This window comes from Arachis hypogaea, chromosome 12 (genome assembly GCF_003086295.3).
Source record: "Arachis hypogaea cultivar Tifrunner chromosome 12, arahy.Tifrunner.gnm2.J5K5, whole genome shotgun sequence".
NCBI lineage: Eukaryota > Viridiplantae > Streptophyta > Magnoliopsida > Fabales > Fabaceae > Arachis > Arachis hypogaea.
Genome location: NC_092047.1, coordinates 6,062,861 through 6,082,247, shown reverse-complemented (window position 1 = coordinate 6,082,247; position 19,387 = coordinate 6,062,861). Strand labels below are relative to the sequence as shown.

Sequence of the window (19,387 nt, the reverse complement as noted above, 5' to 3'; positions counted from 1 at the left end):
ATAGTAACAACCAAGGACAATTACAATTTTGTATTCCAAAGAACAAAACATCATGGTTTTTGTGTAATAAATTTAGGAATTATAGATTATATAGTTTTTTTTACTCTGATTGAGCTACAATAGAAAATGAAAAATCAATGTCAAATTAAAAAAAAAAAAAAAAACTAATCTCATTTCATGATCTTGCAGAAAAGAAACCATAATTAGTAGATTCTTTACAGAAATAAAATTTCATTAGTAGCATGTAAAGTAGAGATGGTCTAGATACAAAACTTGTTAAAAGAGTTGTAGCTATAGCTTCACGCGCGCCATATGAAAAGGATTCGTTCCTCCAAGGATTGAGCTCTTGTCTTGGTTTGTGTTGGTTGGAAGGGTGAACATCAAGGATCGTCTGAGTAGATTACGGGTTCTTGACCAGAATGACAGGCTTTGTGTATTATGTTCTAAGTCTGATGAAACTGTATTCCATTTGTTTCTTGGGTGTGATATCACTTGGCAGGTGTGGTGTGCTTGGCTGCATGCGTTTGGTAGGAGTTGGTGCTCGCCCGGTACTCTAAAGGACCACTTCGAAAGCTGGACAAACATGGCAATATGGAAGGTCGAGAGAAAGAGGTGGTTCCTTGGGTTCTTTGCTGTTGTCTGGACAATCTGGATATAAAAGAATGCCAGGCTGTTTCGAAACAAAGCATCCAGCTTGCGGGAAATTATAAACAAGTCTTTTGCTTCTGCTGAGAAATAGTTTGGAGGTAAAACCGTTGGTTGTTGATCCCAAGTCAAAGTTAACAAGGAGGTGGTTGCTTTCATAAGATATATAGAGTTGGTTTTATTTCCTAATTCATGAACTTGTAGCTCTTTTTAATGCTCCACTCTGTTGTGTTGAGCTCCTTTTAATTCAAAAAAAAAGAGTTGCATATTAGTCTTCAAGCATCACTTACAATCTTCTATGATAATATGAGCACAATCATGTTAACTACCAATACAGTTCTATACGATAAAATAAAACACTTTCAATTGGATATTCAAATGGTAAGGAACAAAATGAATAAGAGACTATTACATGTAATTTACATACTTAAGGTTTAAAAAGTATACATCCTCAAAAAATTATTTTTAGCGGTCATATTCAACTATTTAAATTATAAACTTAGAGTGATCTCAGAACTAATAGTGAGTTTGAGAAAAAGAATAAAGGTTAGTTTAGTTAGTTAAAATTAATTAATGAATAAACAAAAAAGGTTTTAGACAATTATATATGGATGAATAATATAGTCGTTATTCTCACATTGTGAGATTCAACCAAAATATATCGTAATTTATTATTATTATTATTATTATTATTATTATTATTATTATTATTATTATTATTATTATTATTATTGTAAGATCCATAATTTTCAAAAAAAATATTATCATAAATTAATTTTAATTTATTTATTCATTAAAAATTTTATTTTCAGAAAATATTTTATTAAAAATAATTAAATTAAATTTTGACAATTAAATTAGAAATTTTACTTAATATTATAATTATTGAATAATTTTCTATATTTAAATTAGGCAGCTTAACAGTTGTAAAAGAATAAAAATTTTATACAATTTAGTTAAATAATAGAGATTCTATAATTTAATACTTTAATTTTATAAATAAAGAAAATTAATTATATTAAATTTAATTTTAAATTAAAATATTTGATTAAAAGTTAATTAATAAATTAATAATCAAATAACATTTTCAAATAATTCTAAAGGATTAAATTAAATTTTTAATTAATATTCTATACCCCTAATTTTATTAAAATTACCTAAACTACCCTAATCCTAACTTTAATTAAATCAAACCCGAACCCCCTAACTTAACCCTACCGTCATTCACTTTCCTATTTCTTAACCTAACCTACGGGAGAAAGGGAAATAAGGAAAGAAAGGGAAAATAAGGAAAACGGGGGAAGAAAGGGGAAATAAGAAAAGAAAGGGGAAATAAGGAAGGCAGGGGGGAACTTGAGAAGTGGGGAACTGAGAAAGGAAGAAAGGGAAAGCGAGTGACGAGAGAAAGAGAAGCGGAGAGGGAGAAGAAGAAGAAAAGTGAGTTGAGAGGAAGAAGTCGCCGCCACTGCGGTCCGCGTTCACGTCGTCGTCGTCGTAGCGTCGCCATCCTTGCGCCAGTCGCTGCCGCTGTCGGCGATGAAGCCCGTCGCCGCCATTCGCGCCTCTATCGCCGCCAGAACTACACGCCGTCGCTGGAGTCTGAACGCCGCTGCAACCACCACGTGTTATCATCTTCAGATCCGCCGCCGTTTGAGTCGTGAACAGGGGAACACGCGTGAAGGAAACTGTTGCGGAGCAGTCGTCCCCGCCACGAAGTCCGTCGCCGTTGCTGCTGCTGTCAGCGCCGTTGTCTATGGGTGAGGCAGAGGAGAGAGATCCGGGAGGAAGGGAGGATCGGGACCTGTCCAGCCACCGCGCACAGTTGCCGCTCCTATCGCCGGCCATCCTCATCAAATCCGCCGCCTCCGAAGCTTCGGGCCACGATTTCTGACCGTGCCTCTGCCGCCGGAGAGCGCTGCTGCCACGGAAACCGCCTTTGAAGCCTGTGTATGTTAGAAACTGTCGCCGGAACCCCTGTCTTATTGGTAAGCACTTTGTTTCTGAAACTTCTTGAAAATCAATGTTCCGTTGCAATCTGTTGGAGATTCTGAGATGCTGGTACCGTAGGTTTGGATTCCGGTATTTGCGCGTTGTAATTAAGGTTGTTATTGAACCACCGGAGCTTCGGGAAGTGCCGGAGCTGCCGCCTGATCGGTTCAGAGAGTCACTGCTGCTTTGTTTCTCGTGGTGAGGTTATTTGATTCTATTTCAATTTATCGTAAATGTTCCATTACTAATTTCGTTCTGTTCCGCTCAATATCAATTTCGCTTTAAATTCCAATTTATGTCAGAAAAGTGTTGTTGCCGCGATTCTTGATGCCGCTGTTGATATTGTCTGAAAATAAACAAAAGAGGAATTGATGAGTCTAACTACTGAGCTTTGACTAAATCGAGGTAGGGGTTTTTCTTAAAATCTAATTTACATTACAGAGTTGTGATAAATAGATATTGATGCAAAGAGATATATTTTTGTGATTACATTTGTCTTGTGGATGTGATGGTTTGTTGGACTGAATTATTGGGTGTTTGATTGCTTGAGTGAAGTACGGTTGTTGATAAGAAATGGATTTGGAAAGTTATTTACTTGGTTATTATGAAAAGTGGTTTTTCTTGGTTTGAAGTTAAACCGGTTTGATTTTGAGTCGGTCTGATTTTATAAATAATTTAATACTTGAGCTGGTTTGACTTTAAAAAGAGTTTTATTATTGGAATTCGTCTGATTTGAAAATACTTTGATACTGGAATTGGTTGAATTTTGGAAAGTGATTGAGATTTGGAAATGGTTGAGAAAGGATTTGAGAAATGTTTGGATGGGACCCGAAAAGGGTGGCAGTGTCCGAGTTTTAAAGGAAATGCTGCCGAAATTTTATAAAATTGGGAGCTTTATTTGAAGTAATTAATTAAAAAGATTTGTTTTTAAACGTTCTATGTTTCAAGATTGATTTATTTATCAAAGAAAGAATTATGTTTTGAATTAGGACTGTTAATGAATGGGATGGAAAGAAGGATGATGAGGATTGATGAGGATTTTCCTTGAAATATGGTTTTTGAATGAAGTTGGAAATGAGATTTGGATTGATGAATGATTATGATGTTAAAAATGTTGAGATATGATCTTTGAATTATTTATATGGCTTATGAATTTGAAATATCTGGGATACGAGGTTCCCTGGATTAAGTGCCGTGGCTTGCCACCACGTGTACCAGGTTGAAAACTCGATACTCTGTTGATCCTACGATGTAAGTGTGTGACCGGGCACTATATAAATTCCCGGGAATGTTACCCCCATTGAGTAATATTGATTATTTGAGAAAAACTATGCATAGACTCTTGGGGATGCACGTCGGGGGACAGTCTAAGTACAATTCAGACTTGTCGGGTTGGCTGGATAACCGACAGATGAGCCTCATCAGCCATAGGACAGGCATGCATCATATGCACTTGTATGCTTTGCTTGAGTTTGAACTTGTTTTGGTTTGCCTAATTGCTAAACTGTTCGTAACTGCTACTTGGACTATTTGCTGTAACTGCTGCCTACTTGTGCTTTCCTTGTCTGCCTTGCCTGTGTTTGTCCTAGCGTGCTACATTTGAGATTGAACTTTGGTGCTATATTAATGATTGTATTGTTTGATTGCGTGATTGGTTTCTGATTGTAAGTTTCTTATAAGAAAGAAAAGGTTTCGGATTTCTGAAAGATTAAACATTGTTTCTTTGAAAAGGTTTTGAACAATTACCTATTGGTTTTTTTAAAAGATTCATAAGGCAATGATAATCACTGAGCTTGAAAACAGTTTTCTTATAAAATATCTTCTTATGACAATTTTGAAACTCCGTGGTGAGACCGTGTGGTTAGGTTCTCGCCCCCCTACAGCTTTACCTTTTCAGGAACCAAATGAAGAGGCATTAAGGAGTGTTATACTGCGTTTGGTTTATATATTTTTGTATTAATTAGCTTATTTTCTTCCCTCGTCTTTGTTATTACAAATTTGTAAGAGGGATAGGAGTTGTATGTTTTATATGTAAATTGTATTATGAGTTATTATATAAGGAGTTTTGTATATGAATCTATGCCTGCTTGTATTTTTTCTAAGATATAGTATTTATTTCCGGTTTTCGAAGAAATCAGCGATACAGTGTCGAGTCACAGACTCCTATTTTAGTATTTAGTATGTAAAGTAGTCGTAATACTTCTTGCTATCAGAGTGGCGCAGCCGGAAGCGTGACTTCTGATAGTGAGGGTGTTACAATTATTATTATTATTATTATTATTAGAATGAGACAAAAACAGAAAAAAAAAATCTCTTCATTTTTATGTTGGGCGTCACTAGAGCATTTAGACTGTATTTATTTTTAGAAATGGAACAGTGAGACAGGGACACAGAGACATAAAATTTTATTTGACAGATGAGACATAGATAGAGATATTATGTTCAGAGACACTGAATTAGTGTATTTTGTGTCCATCTTAACAGAAAGGACACAGAAATACTAACAAAAAAATATAACTTATTTTTTATTTTTTCTTTCATTATTCTTGTTGATTTTTTATAATTATATTTTTTATTATTATATTTTTTTCTCAAATTTTTTGAATGAAAAAAATGAGAATAAATTATATTTTTAAAATTTGTTCTAATTTATCATCAAACAGAATATAAAAATATAAAATTTTGTATCTCTATTTTTTATATTTTATTCTTAGTGTCTTATCTTGTCATTTTCTCAAAAACAAACGCACCCTTACGGTTTTTAAAATCACAATTTCTTTTATTCCTTTAATTCAACTCCCTTTATTTTTATTCCTTTAATTCTAGAGGTTACTGGATGTGGTGTATTGTACACACGCTTGCAATATATAAATGCTATATGCTACAACTACAAACTGATCTAATTAATGAATATCAATATCATTATAAATACAACTAAATATATTTTCAGATGTATCTATGTATGGACTGTGGTTGATAGTTACTTGTTGCTAGCTTCAACCCCATCAACTTCATGATGCGGACGAATAATAAGTTCCAATCAATCACATACACGCCATAATTAATTAGTTAATAATAATAAAATAGTTATTAATAATAGTATATGGTTGCACCACATATTTAGTTACTCTTTAAATTTTTGAGATTCTTCTTTTGCGAGAATATTTTAAATATGAAATTATTTACGTGTCTTTGTATAATAATTTAAATATTATAAAGCAGATAATTGTTTGACAATTAGCTAATTCCTAATTAATAATAAATAAATTAATGACGGAAATTAATTAAGGGTAAACTAAATATTTTAAAATTTGTACGAATCCAAATCAAAGTAAAAAATATACAAAAAACTAAAAAAATAGTGATTTTTTAATTAGAAGAAATAATAAATTTTACTTAAGCTAAAATCTTATTTATCTGTTATAGATAAAGTATTTTTTTTTAATTACAGCAAAACTGCTGCAAAATGAGATAATTTGATAGCTTATTCTAAATACGCCACAAAAATCGCTGTAAAACGGGTATCTAAGTATTTATCTACTCGACATTTTGCAGTGATTATAACAAAATCGCTGCAAAATGAGATCATTTAGTAGCCTACTCCAAATTTTTTATAAGAATCGCTGGCAAATACTATTTAGCAGCGGTTTCAACCGCTGCTAAACAACCGTCGCTATCTACCTTTTTTTGTAGCGAGGAAAGCTGACATTATGTAAGAAAAAAAATTCTTACCATACTGCTAATGCTAATTAATTTATAAGAGTAACAATACACTTGTGTATACATAGAGATCAATTAATATTTTAGAATTAAATTGTAACAATTTTTAGATAGTATGAAATAAATACATTTAATTTAATCAATATAAATTTATCATAAACTTTTTCACAGTAATTTATTTTATTTTTTAATATAATCCATCCACAACACGGCTTTATGAGTTATGACGGCATCGAGTAGACAATGATTGATTTTAACTTTTAACGTTTAATAAGAATGATATAATCCTTTAAAAATAAGGAATGTAGATTAAAGCTCTAATGAAAAAATACCATAAACAATAAAAAAAATTAATAATTTTAAAATTTGTAGATTAAAATTAAAATTTTGAAATTAACAAATAGAATACACAAATAAATATGGACACCTTCACTAAAAGTATAGGTATTGGGAGAAATTCCCAAAAATATTTACAGTTAAATCGTTTCAAAAATAAATACAAAGAATTATCAAGCTAATAAATCCCGTTATCTTTTTTTTTTTTTGAAAAAAAAAATTACTTAAAGCTAATGACTTAAGCTCAGGAGATATCTTGGAGAGAATGCAGATCCAAAAATGATGCACCAATTTATTTTCAGAATTCTCCCAATTTAACGCATACTCTCCCAAGAACCGGGTTAATTTCATATCTACATATATATAACACCTGCGGCACATTAACACATGAATTAATAAATTAGAAACACCAAATTTTTTTCCCATTTTTAAGGAAAAAGAATATATCATAGAAGTGCATACCTTCATTCTTCGTCAATTTTGTTCTCTTCAGAATGCCACACTATGTCTTGCAACCCTGATGAAAAGCTTTTGTAGAACTGCTTATATGTAAATCAACATTGAGTAAAGTCACCAACTTAATCATTAATTTATATCCTAGTGAATTAATTTTTCAAGATATCAAAAAAGCTGAAAGGGGCGATTTAGTTAAAGAATAATAAATAAATAATTTTTAATTAGTCAATATTATTATATTAGTCTATTTTTCATTGTAATTTTTTTATTTTTTTAGAATTTAGTGTTTAAAATTAAAATTTAGAGTTTAAAATTTACAATTAAAAATTTAAAATTTAGAATAAAATATAATTTTAAAAAGATATATTCTCATTAACTGAAAAATTTTAGATAAAACAACAAATAGTCCCAAAACTTTTATCACGAAAACAAATAAGTTCTCAATGGGGGACAGAGCCTCATGCAACATGCAACAAAAGGGGGTAATCGGCCCCAAACTTCAAAATTTTTTTTTATAAATTGTGTATAAATTTTAGTTTGGTATTTTTAAAAAATTTATTTTTCTCTTTTTTTATTGTGAAATTAATTTTTAGCCTCTCTCTAAAATTTAACTTAGCTCTTTTCCTGTCTTCGACTAATTGAAAATGCAAAAATGTCCTTCACTTTTTAAAAAGTGAAACATTTAAATTCTTTTGAAAAATTTATTTGACTTTAGATATTTTAAATTAAAGAACTTAAATATCTCATATTTTAAAACGTGAGAGACATTTCTATATTTTTAATTAGTAAAAAATTTATGTATTTTTGAATTATAAAATTAGGGACTTATCTATTTTTTTTTTCTCAAAATTCTATCTCTAATTAAACTCTTATTTAATTTTGAAACAGAGAATAGTGTTAAACACATGCCTTGTGAAACTCCAACGTATCTCCCCCTGTTTTTCGCAATTCCACCACGTGCAAGGAGGGTGCTACCTCGAAAACCTGTAGCCATAGGCAATAATTTTTTTATGCAAAAATATTAAGTACACATTAAAAATAAAGGTTTAGAAAACTCTTATTTAACATTTATTTCAAACAATTTAGTTGTTAAGTGGTTGAATAATTAAGGTCATGATTTTAAATTGCGCTTTCAATCATAATATTATTGCAGTTGTGACAACCTCGGCGATAGTATATCTTTTATTGCAACTATTTATAGGATAAAAGAATTATGCTACGTGTATATATAAAAAAATTAGTCATTAAATTATTTCTTCGTATAAAAAAATATATTAAAATATAAAAATATAAAATAATATATATTTATATATAAATATATAATAATTAATTTTTAGTATATATATAGTATTTTTGAACTAAAAAAAAAAAAACTAAAATAAAAGAGTACAATGAAATCCAAAATATAACTAACCAATTTTCAAGTTAGGAACACAACTTTGTCAATGCCGTTAGAAAAAGGGAGGCAGAATCCTTGCCTCAAAAAATTAGGGTTTGTATGGTTTATGTTTTAGTTTTTTATTTTTTGTTTGGTTTAATTACTCTGTTGGTCTTTATAGTTTTACGAAATTTTCAATTAGGTCTCTATATTTTTTTTTCCTTTTAATTGAGTCCTTGCACTAACTTTTTTTTTTAATTGGGTCTCTACACTTTTTTTCTTTTTATTTAGGTCTTTATACCAATTCTTTTTTTTTAGTTGGGTCCCTATAAAATTAAGCCAATTACTACTAAGAGGGACTTAATTGAAAAAAAAAATTAGTGCAGGGACCCAATTAAAAAGAAAAAAAAAGTATAGGGACCTAATTAAAAATTTCATGAAACTATAGGGACCAACAGAGTAATTAAACCTTTTTGTTTTTAGGATTTATAAAAAAAATAATTAAAATATTTTTTTTTGTTTTTCTTTCTTATTTTCTTTTTTTACAAAATTTTAAAAACTGAAAATACTAAAAATAAAAATAAAAACACAACCCAAAGTCCCAAACACACTTTTAGAGTGTGTTTTCTATTTTCAGAATTTTATGAAAAAAATAAAAAATAAACTCCAAAAAATATAATTTTATTATTTTAATTATTCTTTTGTTTTTTCATAATTTTTTAAAAAAAATAAAAATACAAATTAAACTAAACGTACCGTTACATTTCTTAATGCATCAAGCTAATTAATTTTTCTCTAGAAAAATAATGTGATTTATTCTCATATATTAAAAAGATTTCAAAATTCAAACCATGCAATATACCTCAGTAGCCACTGAAAGGTGCCCCTTCCTTCCACTCTTATCACCTTGCAACTTCATCTGCAAATTGATGTTAGGTTATTAGAATATTATTTGACATTTTGCACAATTCGACCAATTTGATAATTGAGATAATTAAGTATACATATAATTGTATTTCTTTTTATCCTCCTAAAATTTGTGGACAATAAAGATACAGAAGATATTAAACCAATTTTACGATGATATTGTTTATTTTTATTTAATTTTTACTATTTTATTATCTTATTATACAATAATTATCTTATACTTTGTCATAAAAAAATTTTAGTGATAATTATAATAATTGTCAGAAAAAAAATCTTTTTTAATGGTCATAAAAATCTATTACTTGTCATTATAATATAATGATAATAATAACAAATATATAATTATTACTAAAAAGTAATTAACTAAAAGAAATAATGGTGTTTTTTTAGTGTTACAGGAACTATCCAAATTCATTCTAAATGTCTGAAATGCTTCTCCTTCTCCACCGAAACTAATACTTAATATTTGTGTGTAATTAGTGTTTAGAGATGCATAATTAATTACCTTATAATTGTGCTTGTGAACATTGAATCCAAGAGGCTTGGCAGCTTCCTCAATTTTAGACATAATTTCATTTGGAGGGCACTGTGAGGTAAAATGTGTTTCTCTCTTCACCATTCCCTGTAATATTCAGTTTAAATAATAAAATTGACAAATAATTAAATATTATACTACTAAAAAAAATTACTTTTAACGGTTATTTATTTTATTTTTAACGATAATAAAAATAATCACTAATATATTTACCGACAAAATTTGACATTAATCGTCCTATATATTTTGTCACTAAAAACTTTTAACGACAATTATACAATTGTTAATAAAAATCTTTTTAGTGGTCACAAAAAATACATAAATACCATTATAACATATAATAATAACAACAAATATATAATTATCACAAAAATATAAAATTAATAAAATATATAATAACCATTATATTATTATATTATTCTCATTAAAAATATTTTCCGTTACAGTGACAATTAGGCATACTTCACAACTTCCTATAGTGTAAAAAGAAAAGAATGAGTTTAATTATTATGTAATGTTAATATTAAAGGTTTTTATATACTAAGATTCAATTAGACACTTCTATATTAGTAATAGTAATTTTCGCCTCAAGTAAACTCCCATTCATAATAAATTTAGGATTTGAAATAACACGTGTGACTCAACTTGCTTTTTGAAATCTTTAAAATGTTAAGTCTCGATGTTAAAAGCCATAAAATTTTAAAATTTAGAAACCAAATTGATGCACACATAAGGATCAAATTGAGCATACAGTTTGTCAAATATAAATAAAAACTATGCCTTTATTATATAGTGGATAATATTTCGGTAAAAAATACAATTTTGGTAAAACATAAAGATTATTTCTTTTAGTTAAAAAAATTATGTTTAATTACTTTGTTAGTCTCTATAGTTTTGCGAAAATTTTAATTAGGTCTCTATACTTTTTTTCTTTTAATTGGTCCCTGCACTAATTTTTTTTCAATTAGGTCCCTCTTAGCAGTAATTGACTTAATTTTATAAGGATCCAACTAAAAAAAATTAGTGCAAAGACTCAAATAAAAGAAAAAAAAAGTATAGAGACCCAATTAAAAAAAATTTTGGTGCATAGACTCAATTAAAAGGAAAAAAAGAACAGAGACCTAATTAAAAATTTTACAAAATTATAGAGACCAACATAATAATTAAACCAAAAATCTATAAATTTTTTTTTATCATGTACTATGTACATGTTCGTTATAAATTTAGTGAAATTTTTCATTTTTCCCTCAATTTTTTTATGTGATCAAATTATATCATTGTTTTTACTTACTAGTGATTTCTCCTCAAACATACTTTCAAGGTTAAAGTTCTTTGATCTTGAAATGAGCTCAAAAGCATTCAGTGAGGCCGGTTTCTCTTTTGTTTCTGTCACCAGATTTTCCTACAAATCAGACAGAATTTTACTTACAATATTTTATGAACAAATCTGCTTATGCACAAATACAAGTTACTTTTGACATAAACACATAGATTAGGAAATCACTTCTTTAAATCCGATGTAAAAACTAATTTATCTAATAAAGTAAAAAAAATGAATAATTTTTAAATTTTTCTATTTAAAATATATAAAAATAAATAAATCTTTCGAAAGAACTTAGATGTCTTACATTTTAGAAGTCGGTATACACTTTTGTATTTTCAATTAATCGATAATTTATTTGTTTCAAGATAAAAGATTGAACTATTTATCGTTTTTTCTATAGTAAAAATTTGAAGACCAATTTAATGATTAAAATTTTTTAAGAATTAAAATATCCAAATAAAAAATTTTTAAGAATTAATTTAGGATATTACTAAAAAAATATTAAAACATTCTTGAGCTAGTCAAAACACTTATAATATTAGATAAAAGGTTTGAATAAAAAATTTCCTACATTCATAACCGGAAGAAATATACATTTTAATTTTTAACTATATACATGGTTTTTTTTTTAAAAAAGAAAGAAAAAAAAAGGGGGAGAAAAAAATTACCCTAGAATCATCAAAAGCAGCAGTCACATCGTCTGTATTTATATCTTCTTCCTCTTTAAATATTGGTGGCTTGTATCCTTTTCTAAACCATTCATCTTGTAATATCTCTGAAATTTTTATCCTCTGCAAAAAGCAGCTCCTTACATTAGAAGGAAAAATAAGTATAAACATAGAACATAAAATTCTTTTACCACATTAGAATTACAAAAATCGATAACCAACATGATGGGTATATTATATATAATTAACAAGTTAACAACTAAGAGAATCAAGCATATAAAAATATTAATAATATAATAAGTAACTTTAACTTCTAATAAACAATTTCTTAATAAATAAAATTATAACTATAAGACTCTAAAAAATTAATTAGCAATCCTTGAAAAGTTGGAGTATTGGACTTTAAGTCCTTGACAGAATGGACACAAAATAAACTAATTAAATGATAATTTTTTTCTAAGAACATGTAAATTTATTATTGTGATTTTTGGGAATTTACTTGGTATTTTTTATAAAAAAAATTATTAATCCATTAAAAATTATTTAAATTTTTTTTGTTGCTTTTATTTTCTGTAAAAATTTATAAATCTATCACAAAATTCTTTAAAAATCTAGTTATCTAATTATTCTAAAAATAAAAGAACTAATTTAAGACTTACTGTGAGAGGATTTGGATCAAGAATGCGAGTTAGTAGTTTCTTTGCCTCCTTCGAAAACCACGGTGGAAAAACATATTCAGCCTTTTCAATCTGAAACAAATATACAAAATTGAGATGCTCTTTTTTTTTTTTCTGATAAATGAAGAAATGATTGAAGTTCAAAGGATAAGCAATACAAATGATCAATTCCATGAGGCTTAATTAACATTACTTGGCTCAAATATGTAGATAAATAACATATATATTTATACATAAATACATAATAATTAAATTAATAACTATTTTTTGTGTATATATACCATCTTTTATTAAAAAATAATAATAATAAAAGACATACATGGCAAAAAAAAAAAAAGATTTCTATCTTGTAAAATCATAGGACAAAGAACAAAAAAATCATACTTATTTGACTCAATTATAATAGATACTTGTTTTGAATCAATTTACTTAGTTTGAAAAAATGTTTTTTTTTTATTTTTAGTATTTTTTTATTTTTTAAATATTTTGGCAAAAAATGAAAAAAAATAACATCTTACTTTCTATCCATATTTTCTATTTTTTTTTTCTACAAAAATATAAAAAACAATATGAATAAATAATAAAAACAAAAACAAAAACCAACTCGCCCTTAAATCTCCATATATTGGCCCTATAATGAAATAACATGCATAAAGAAACTTCAATATGATATGATAGACATAGTACTTACTTTTCTGAAAAGTGCAATTTGATTTGGTTCATCAAAAGGCAAGTATCCAGCCATGAGTACAAAGAGAATGACTCCACAAGACCATATATCAGATGCAGAACCATCATAACCTCCATTATGGATCACCTAATATGGGTATAAATGTAATTCACTCTATATATTTATATAGTGCATTCTAATATAATGGACTTACATATTTAATATAGACACTTGATTACAATTTTTCAACCAAATAGATATAATTAGAAATATTTATATAATAAAATTAGTCGTATATTACTTGTCCCATTAGTAAAATTAACTAATTTTTAAATTTATTATTTAAAAAAATTATTTAAATACATAAATTAGATTGAATAAATGTATATATAAAATTCTTTATATTATAAGTGTATTAAAATTAAATTATTATGCGAATTTAGTTACAATTTTTTTATATAATATATATGAAAATTTAATTATAATTTTTAAAATCTAATTGAAAATTGAATAAATTTATATGAGTCTACAGAAGTAATTAAATTGTAGGTATAAGCACACAAAATAGGTACCTCAGGTGCAACATAATTAGGGGTTCCGCAGGTAGTGTGCAGAAGTTTATCCTCCTACAACAAATAACCAATAATTTAAGATAATTAGGACACATTATAAGCAAGATCTTGTTTGGTTATTGAGACATGAACATAAATACTTATAAATAGGGGTGTTTGTTTATCGAATTAGATTAGATATAGTCAAAATATAAATTCAATCCACACTAAATTTATTGTATTAGATCGGATTCTATATTTATAATTTTTATATTTGGATTAGATATCAAATATATCTGTAAAATAAAAATATATTAAAATATTTTTTTTATAAAAAAATAATAAAACCTCTTTTTTCATTCTAATAAATTTTTTTCAAATTTTTAAATATATTTATTCTAAAATATTATTAAACTAATTTTTTAAATAACAAAAAATAATATAACATATATGAGTAATAATAATTATTAATTAAAATAAAACATAAAGATTACTTATTTATTTATTATTTAGTGTGGATCTACTGATATGTGGATTAGAATTGCGGATATAGATGTGAGATCTGCGATCCGATTCGATTCGATTAGAGAGTGGACCTGATCTTATTTTTCTGTGGATTGGATCATATGCGTAAATTAAAAATTAGATACAGATAAATAATGTGAATTTGTGGATATGGTTAAATTTATGGAAACACTCCTATGTACAAAGTTAGAGAATTTATTTTTTATATATATTTTCTGTATTTTGTTCATTTATAAAAGTAGAAACAAAGATGTATGGTTCTATCTCTCTTTCTTGAAAATAAGATTTAAACCCAATTATAAATTTTTGGCAGGTGCAATAATAAAGTAAAATTTCATAACATCCATAAAAACATTATCTTACTCGCTGTACGAATGTGCTCAATCCGAAATCTGAAACTTTAAGAATATCTTTTTTGTCCAGAAGAAGATTTTCAGGCTGCAAAATACATTGAACATGAGTGTTTCTTATTTATTTATTTATTTTTTAAGTACATACAATTGGCTAAATTTGATTCCTACTCATACTCACATCATTGTTAAATGTACTTCTTTCTGTTTTTTAAAAAACACTAATTATTAAGAAGCTATCCTGTTTAATTTTTTCCAAAAAATTGAAATATTTTTCTATTATTTATGAAATTTATACAAATATATAAAATTATTGATATTTTCAGCGGGGAAAAAAGAAAATTGCTGAAACAAAACCCCCTCAGAGTATGTTTGGATAGAGAATTTTAAAAATATTTTGGAATTTAACTTAAAAAGTAATTAAATTAAATCAGTTGCATTAATTTAAAAATTTTTAGTTTGGATACACATCCAAATACCAATATAAGAGGAAACAAAAAAAAAAGGAAAAATATATTTGTATCTTTCTTTTCTAATGAAAAAAATTGTAAATTCTATCTCATTAAAGAGGATTTGAATTTTCCTTTTCTTACTATCAAAATACCTTGTTAAATTTCCCAAAAAAAATTTAAAACGACTTTATATAAATAATTAAATATCAAACAAAATTATTTAAGAAAGGACATTTTAATAATACTCTCAGTCTATTAATTCAACTACAAGGTGGGAAAAAAAATACTAATGTAGTTAGGGTATATACCTTCAAATCTCTATGATAAACTCCTCTACTGTGGCAATAATCAACTGCATTGATTAATTGATGAAAATAGCTTCTTGCTTCATTTTCTTCTAGTCTCCCTTTTCTGGCCTAGATAATCAAATTAAGATTTAACAGAGGAATTATTTCTATGGATTTTCATGCAAGATCCATGTAAAAAGTAAAAACATCAATGTTAACAAGCTAAAAGAAATGCTATCTTTGAAACTTTTGTTGTTTCAATATTTTGAATTTTTTTGTCGGTATTTATAGTTTTACCGAATTTTTAATTAGGTCCATCTTTATAGGTTTTTTTTTTCAATTGAGTCTCTATAGAAGATTTTGTAACTAAATTACAAAAATATTAGAATTAATAAAATATTTTGTGAAACAACATGGAATATTCAGTCGAATGTTAGTCATATTCGTTTTATTTAAAAGAATATTCCGTTAATTTTAACATTTTTATTACGGTAGGGATTTAATTACAAAATTTGATATAGTATAAAAATCTAATTGAAAAAAAAAATATATAAAAACTTAATTAAAAATTTAGTAAAATTATAAAGATTGATGAAGTAATTAAACTTTATTTTTATAAATAATATAATTTTTTCATTACTTTAATTTTATATATTTTTTATTACTTTGATTTTATAGAAACTTACAATTTTGTCAAATAGTTCTCCTCCCTTGATCAACTCTAAGACAATGTAAATCTTTGTTTTGCTTGCCATCACCTATGCTTAAACAGAGACCACATATATTGACTTAGAATAATATATTTAGTAATATTATATGATCCAATTTGTTAAGATACAAGGAAATGGAATAGCATACACACCATTTTAAGATGTCATGTATATGGTGAAATGCAAGAATAATACTACGGTGAAAAATGGAGTTTGGTAAAGAGTGAAGATTGAATTTTTTATAATAAAAATAAAATAAAATAATAAAGAAATTATGTGTAATATATACTTTTCTAAAAGAATTTTAAACCGGTTAGCAGTGATCCAACCTGAATTCAACTATGAAATGCTGCACATAAGACTTATAAAGACTTCTTTTTAACCTGAAGTAAGCTATATAAGACTTGTCACTTGTGGAATTGGCGATTTTAAAATTAGAGAAACCGATAAATAGCTCATTGACTTTTTATTTTGAAGACAAATAAATTTAATAATAAAATATAATCTTACATAATTATTTTATTATTATCGAATCAATCAATTGAATTAATAATTTAATATTTTGACGGGGTCAGTTACTATTACTGATTTGTTTTTAGTGATTATGATTTAATGATTTATAGTACAGACAACATAAAAATAGGTCATAAATAATAGACAATTACAAATTTATACATTAAGACACCATAAAAAATAATTTAGATAAAAAAATATACACTAAATAATAGACACCATACAATTCATTTTAAGACATAAACAGGGCATCAAGCCCCAGTTGAAAAGACTACTTTTAGTTTCTGGCTTTCTGCAATATTTGTTCAAAATGCACACTTTCTGTTATTCTTGTAAAGAAGATTCAAGTAAAACTGCATTGGTACATACCTCATAAATTTTGATCACGTTTGGATGTTGGACCATCTTCATCGTAGAGATTTCCTTCTTCAGCTGCCAAAAGAAATAATAATAATAATAATAATAATAATAATAATAATAATAATAATAATAATAATAATAATAATAATCAAAAGTATATATTGAAAGAAAATCCCTGCTCCTACAAAGAATGTAATACCTTACAAGTTATTCTGATAATGTTCAATCTTTTAAAATATACTTCTCAAATTTTTGTTTTTAACACGACTTATTGATTTGACATGTTAATTACATGTTACTCTCTGTTAATTATATGAACGAAGAAGACAAATAAATTTTTATTTTTTGTTATAAAGAGAATTAAATTCCTTATTGAATTTAATTACAGAAATACATTGATTTTTTTAGCGACAATTCGAATTCAGTACAAAAAGATCTATGTATCTCTTATTTACAAAGTTCAGATGTTATAAATGTTGTATCTAATAATATATAACTATTTACCTAATTCTATTTAACTGATCAAATTTTTGGATAAATAATTTCATAATATAACGCGCAAGGTTTCTTACCTGTTCCATCATCCTAGGGTGTTTCACAATCTGATTTTTGACGAGGATCTTAATGGCAGCACTTTGGCCATTATCAACGTTTCTTGCAATTTTGACCTTCGCAAAGCTTCCCTCGCCAATAGTCCTTCCAAGTTCATACTTGCCAACACGGGTGCGAGACTTCGTTGTTGCTGTCGCTGTCGTTGTCTTTGTAATTTTTGTTGTTTCCGTTCCTCTACCCTTCTTCTTGGAGATCATTATTGATTTTTTTTTTCTTTTTCTTCAAGAAAAATATTCAGGTTTTCGGTTCATGAATATATGCAAGCTCAAAAAGCCAAAATTGTTGTAAGATGAATAGAGAATAGTGAAAAAATGATTTGACCAAAAAAAGTATAAAACTAATAATAGTTATTAATATTTTTAAAACATACATTAAATATGTTATAAGAACATGTATATATCATGTTATTATAAAGGTGGCTCAATCTGAATCAGGCTGCTGGCGGAGGCTCAACAGGCTTCGGTAGCGGTGGCTAGACCGGCGGGCAGCGGCAATAGTGCAGCCTCTCCTTTCTCTCCTCAACCATGTGTTCTTACACTTCCTTTTTTTTTTTTTCTAAATTTTTTGTTTGTTTGTTTGTTTTCTTCTTTTTTTTATTTTTTATATACCGATTTAGATTTGTCTAACAATATGAAAAACCACCTATTACAACTATTCATATTTCAATATACCATATTAAATTTTTTTCCCCCAATTACTATATTAAATGAAGGTAAATTACAATAGTAAATAGAAAGAGATTGAGTTAGCATAAAAGTAAAATAATTAATAAAATAATTTTACATCGTTCTTCTTTTATTTATTGTTAACATTTTTTAATTTATGTGTGTACGTGCTCACTACAACAATATAGATTATTTTTGAGGGTTATAATGTGTAAAAGAAAATTAAAATTTGTCAAAAAAATAAATTTTGACACTATTTTAACTATGAAAATATGTTAATAAAAGTTTTGTCAAAAATAGTATTTTTAACATATAAGTGATTGTAAAAAAAATTTAAATCTTATTTTGATAAATATTAACTGTCAAAAATAATTTGTTAGAAAATTTTGAGAACATATTTTCTGTGATACTTATTAATTGTCAAAAATACTATTTATTTTGACACTTATTGACTATAAAATATTCTCAACAAAAAATTTTAACAAAGAATGAGATGAGATCTTGAAACTAAAGAATAACTTGAGATTTTGAAGATAAAGAATGAGTAGTATAATCTTAAACTGAGAGCAGTGTGATGTCAAAATTAACAGAGCCAAAGAAGAAGAAAAATAGTGGAGTAAATTGAAAATAAATGAGTGTCAAAATTGATGAGTAATTTTCTACGGTCAAATTATTCATCAAGAAAACATAAAAAATTTGGCATTTATGATATTTGTCAAAAATATATATTAATTTTGACATTTAATTATGGTGTTAAAAAATAAAGTGTTAAAATAACTCTATTTTCTTGTAGTGTGTGTAATTATAAATGGACAATTATTTTAGATCTAGAAAAAAAAGGATAACTATATATTGAGATTAAAACTTTTATTTGTATACTTTTTCTTTTGAAATTAGTTATAATATTGGATTAGAAGTATAATACCACAACCAGCATATTATTTTATGATCAAGATTAAATTATTATGCTTAAAAAAAAAGAATTTACAATGAAATTGTTATTCCAAAACCGAATCCAAAAAATTGTCACACACACA

The 19,387-nt window shown here is 26.7% G+C and overlaps 1 protein-coding gene and 1 long non-coding RNA gene across 2 annotated transcripts; one reads left to right on the top strand and one right to left on the bottom strand.

Moving 5' to 3' along the window:
- The first annotated feature begins 1,859 nt into the window (after positions 1-1,859).
- LOC140176948 (uncharacterized) lies at positions 1,860-3,639 on the top strand. The gene is made up of 3 exons (XR_011868213.1): positions 1,860-2,630; positions 2,713-2,832; positions 2,937-3,639. It is a non-coding gene; the product is annotated as an uncharacterized lncRNA (long non-coding RNA).
- A 3,148-nt stretch (positions 3,640-6,787) lies between these two features.
- Positions 6,788-17,923, bottom strand: LOC112729566 (CBL-interacting serine/threonine-protein kinase 9-like). The gene is made up of 15 exons (XM_029290525.2): positions 17,646-17,923; positions 17,083-17,145; positions 16,177-16,248; positions 15,512-15,619; positions 14,765-14,839; positions 13,898-13,951; positions 13,347-13,472; positions 12,638-12,727; positions 11,979-12,101; positions 11,278-11,388; positions 9,957-10,073; positions 9,387-9,443; positions 8,056-8,130; positions 7,153-7,229; positions 6,788-7,060 (listed from the first exon to the last, which is right to left on the bottom strand). The coding sequence occupies exons 1-14, from the start codon at positions 17,880-17,882 to the stop codon at positions 7,155-7,157; spliced, it is 1,383 nt and encodes a 460-aa protein (XP_029146358.1). The 5' UTR covers positions 17,883-17,923; the 3' UTR covers positions 6,788-7,060; positions 7,153-7,154.
- Positions 17,924-19,387: the final 1,464 nt, after the last annotated feature.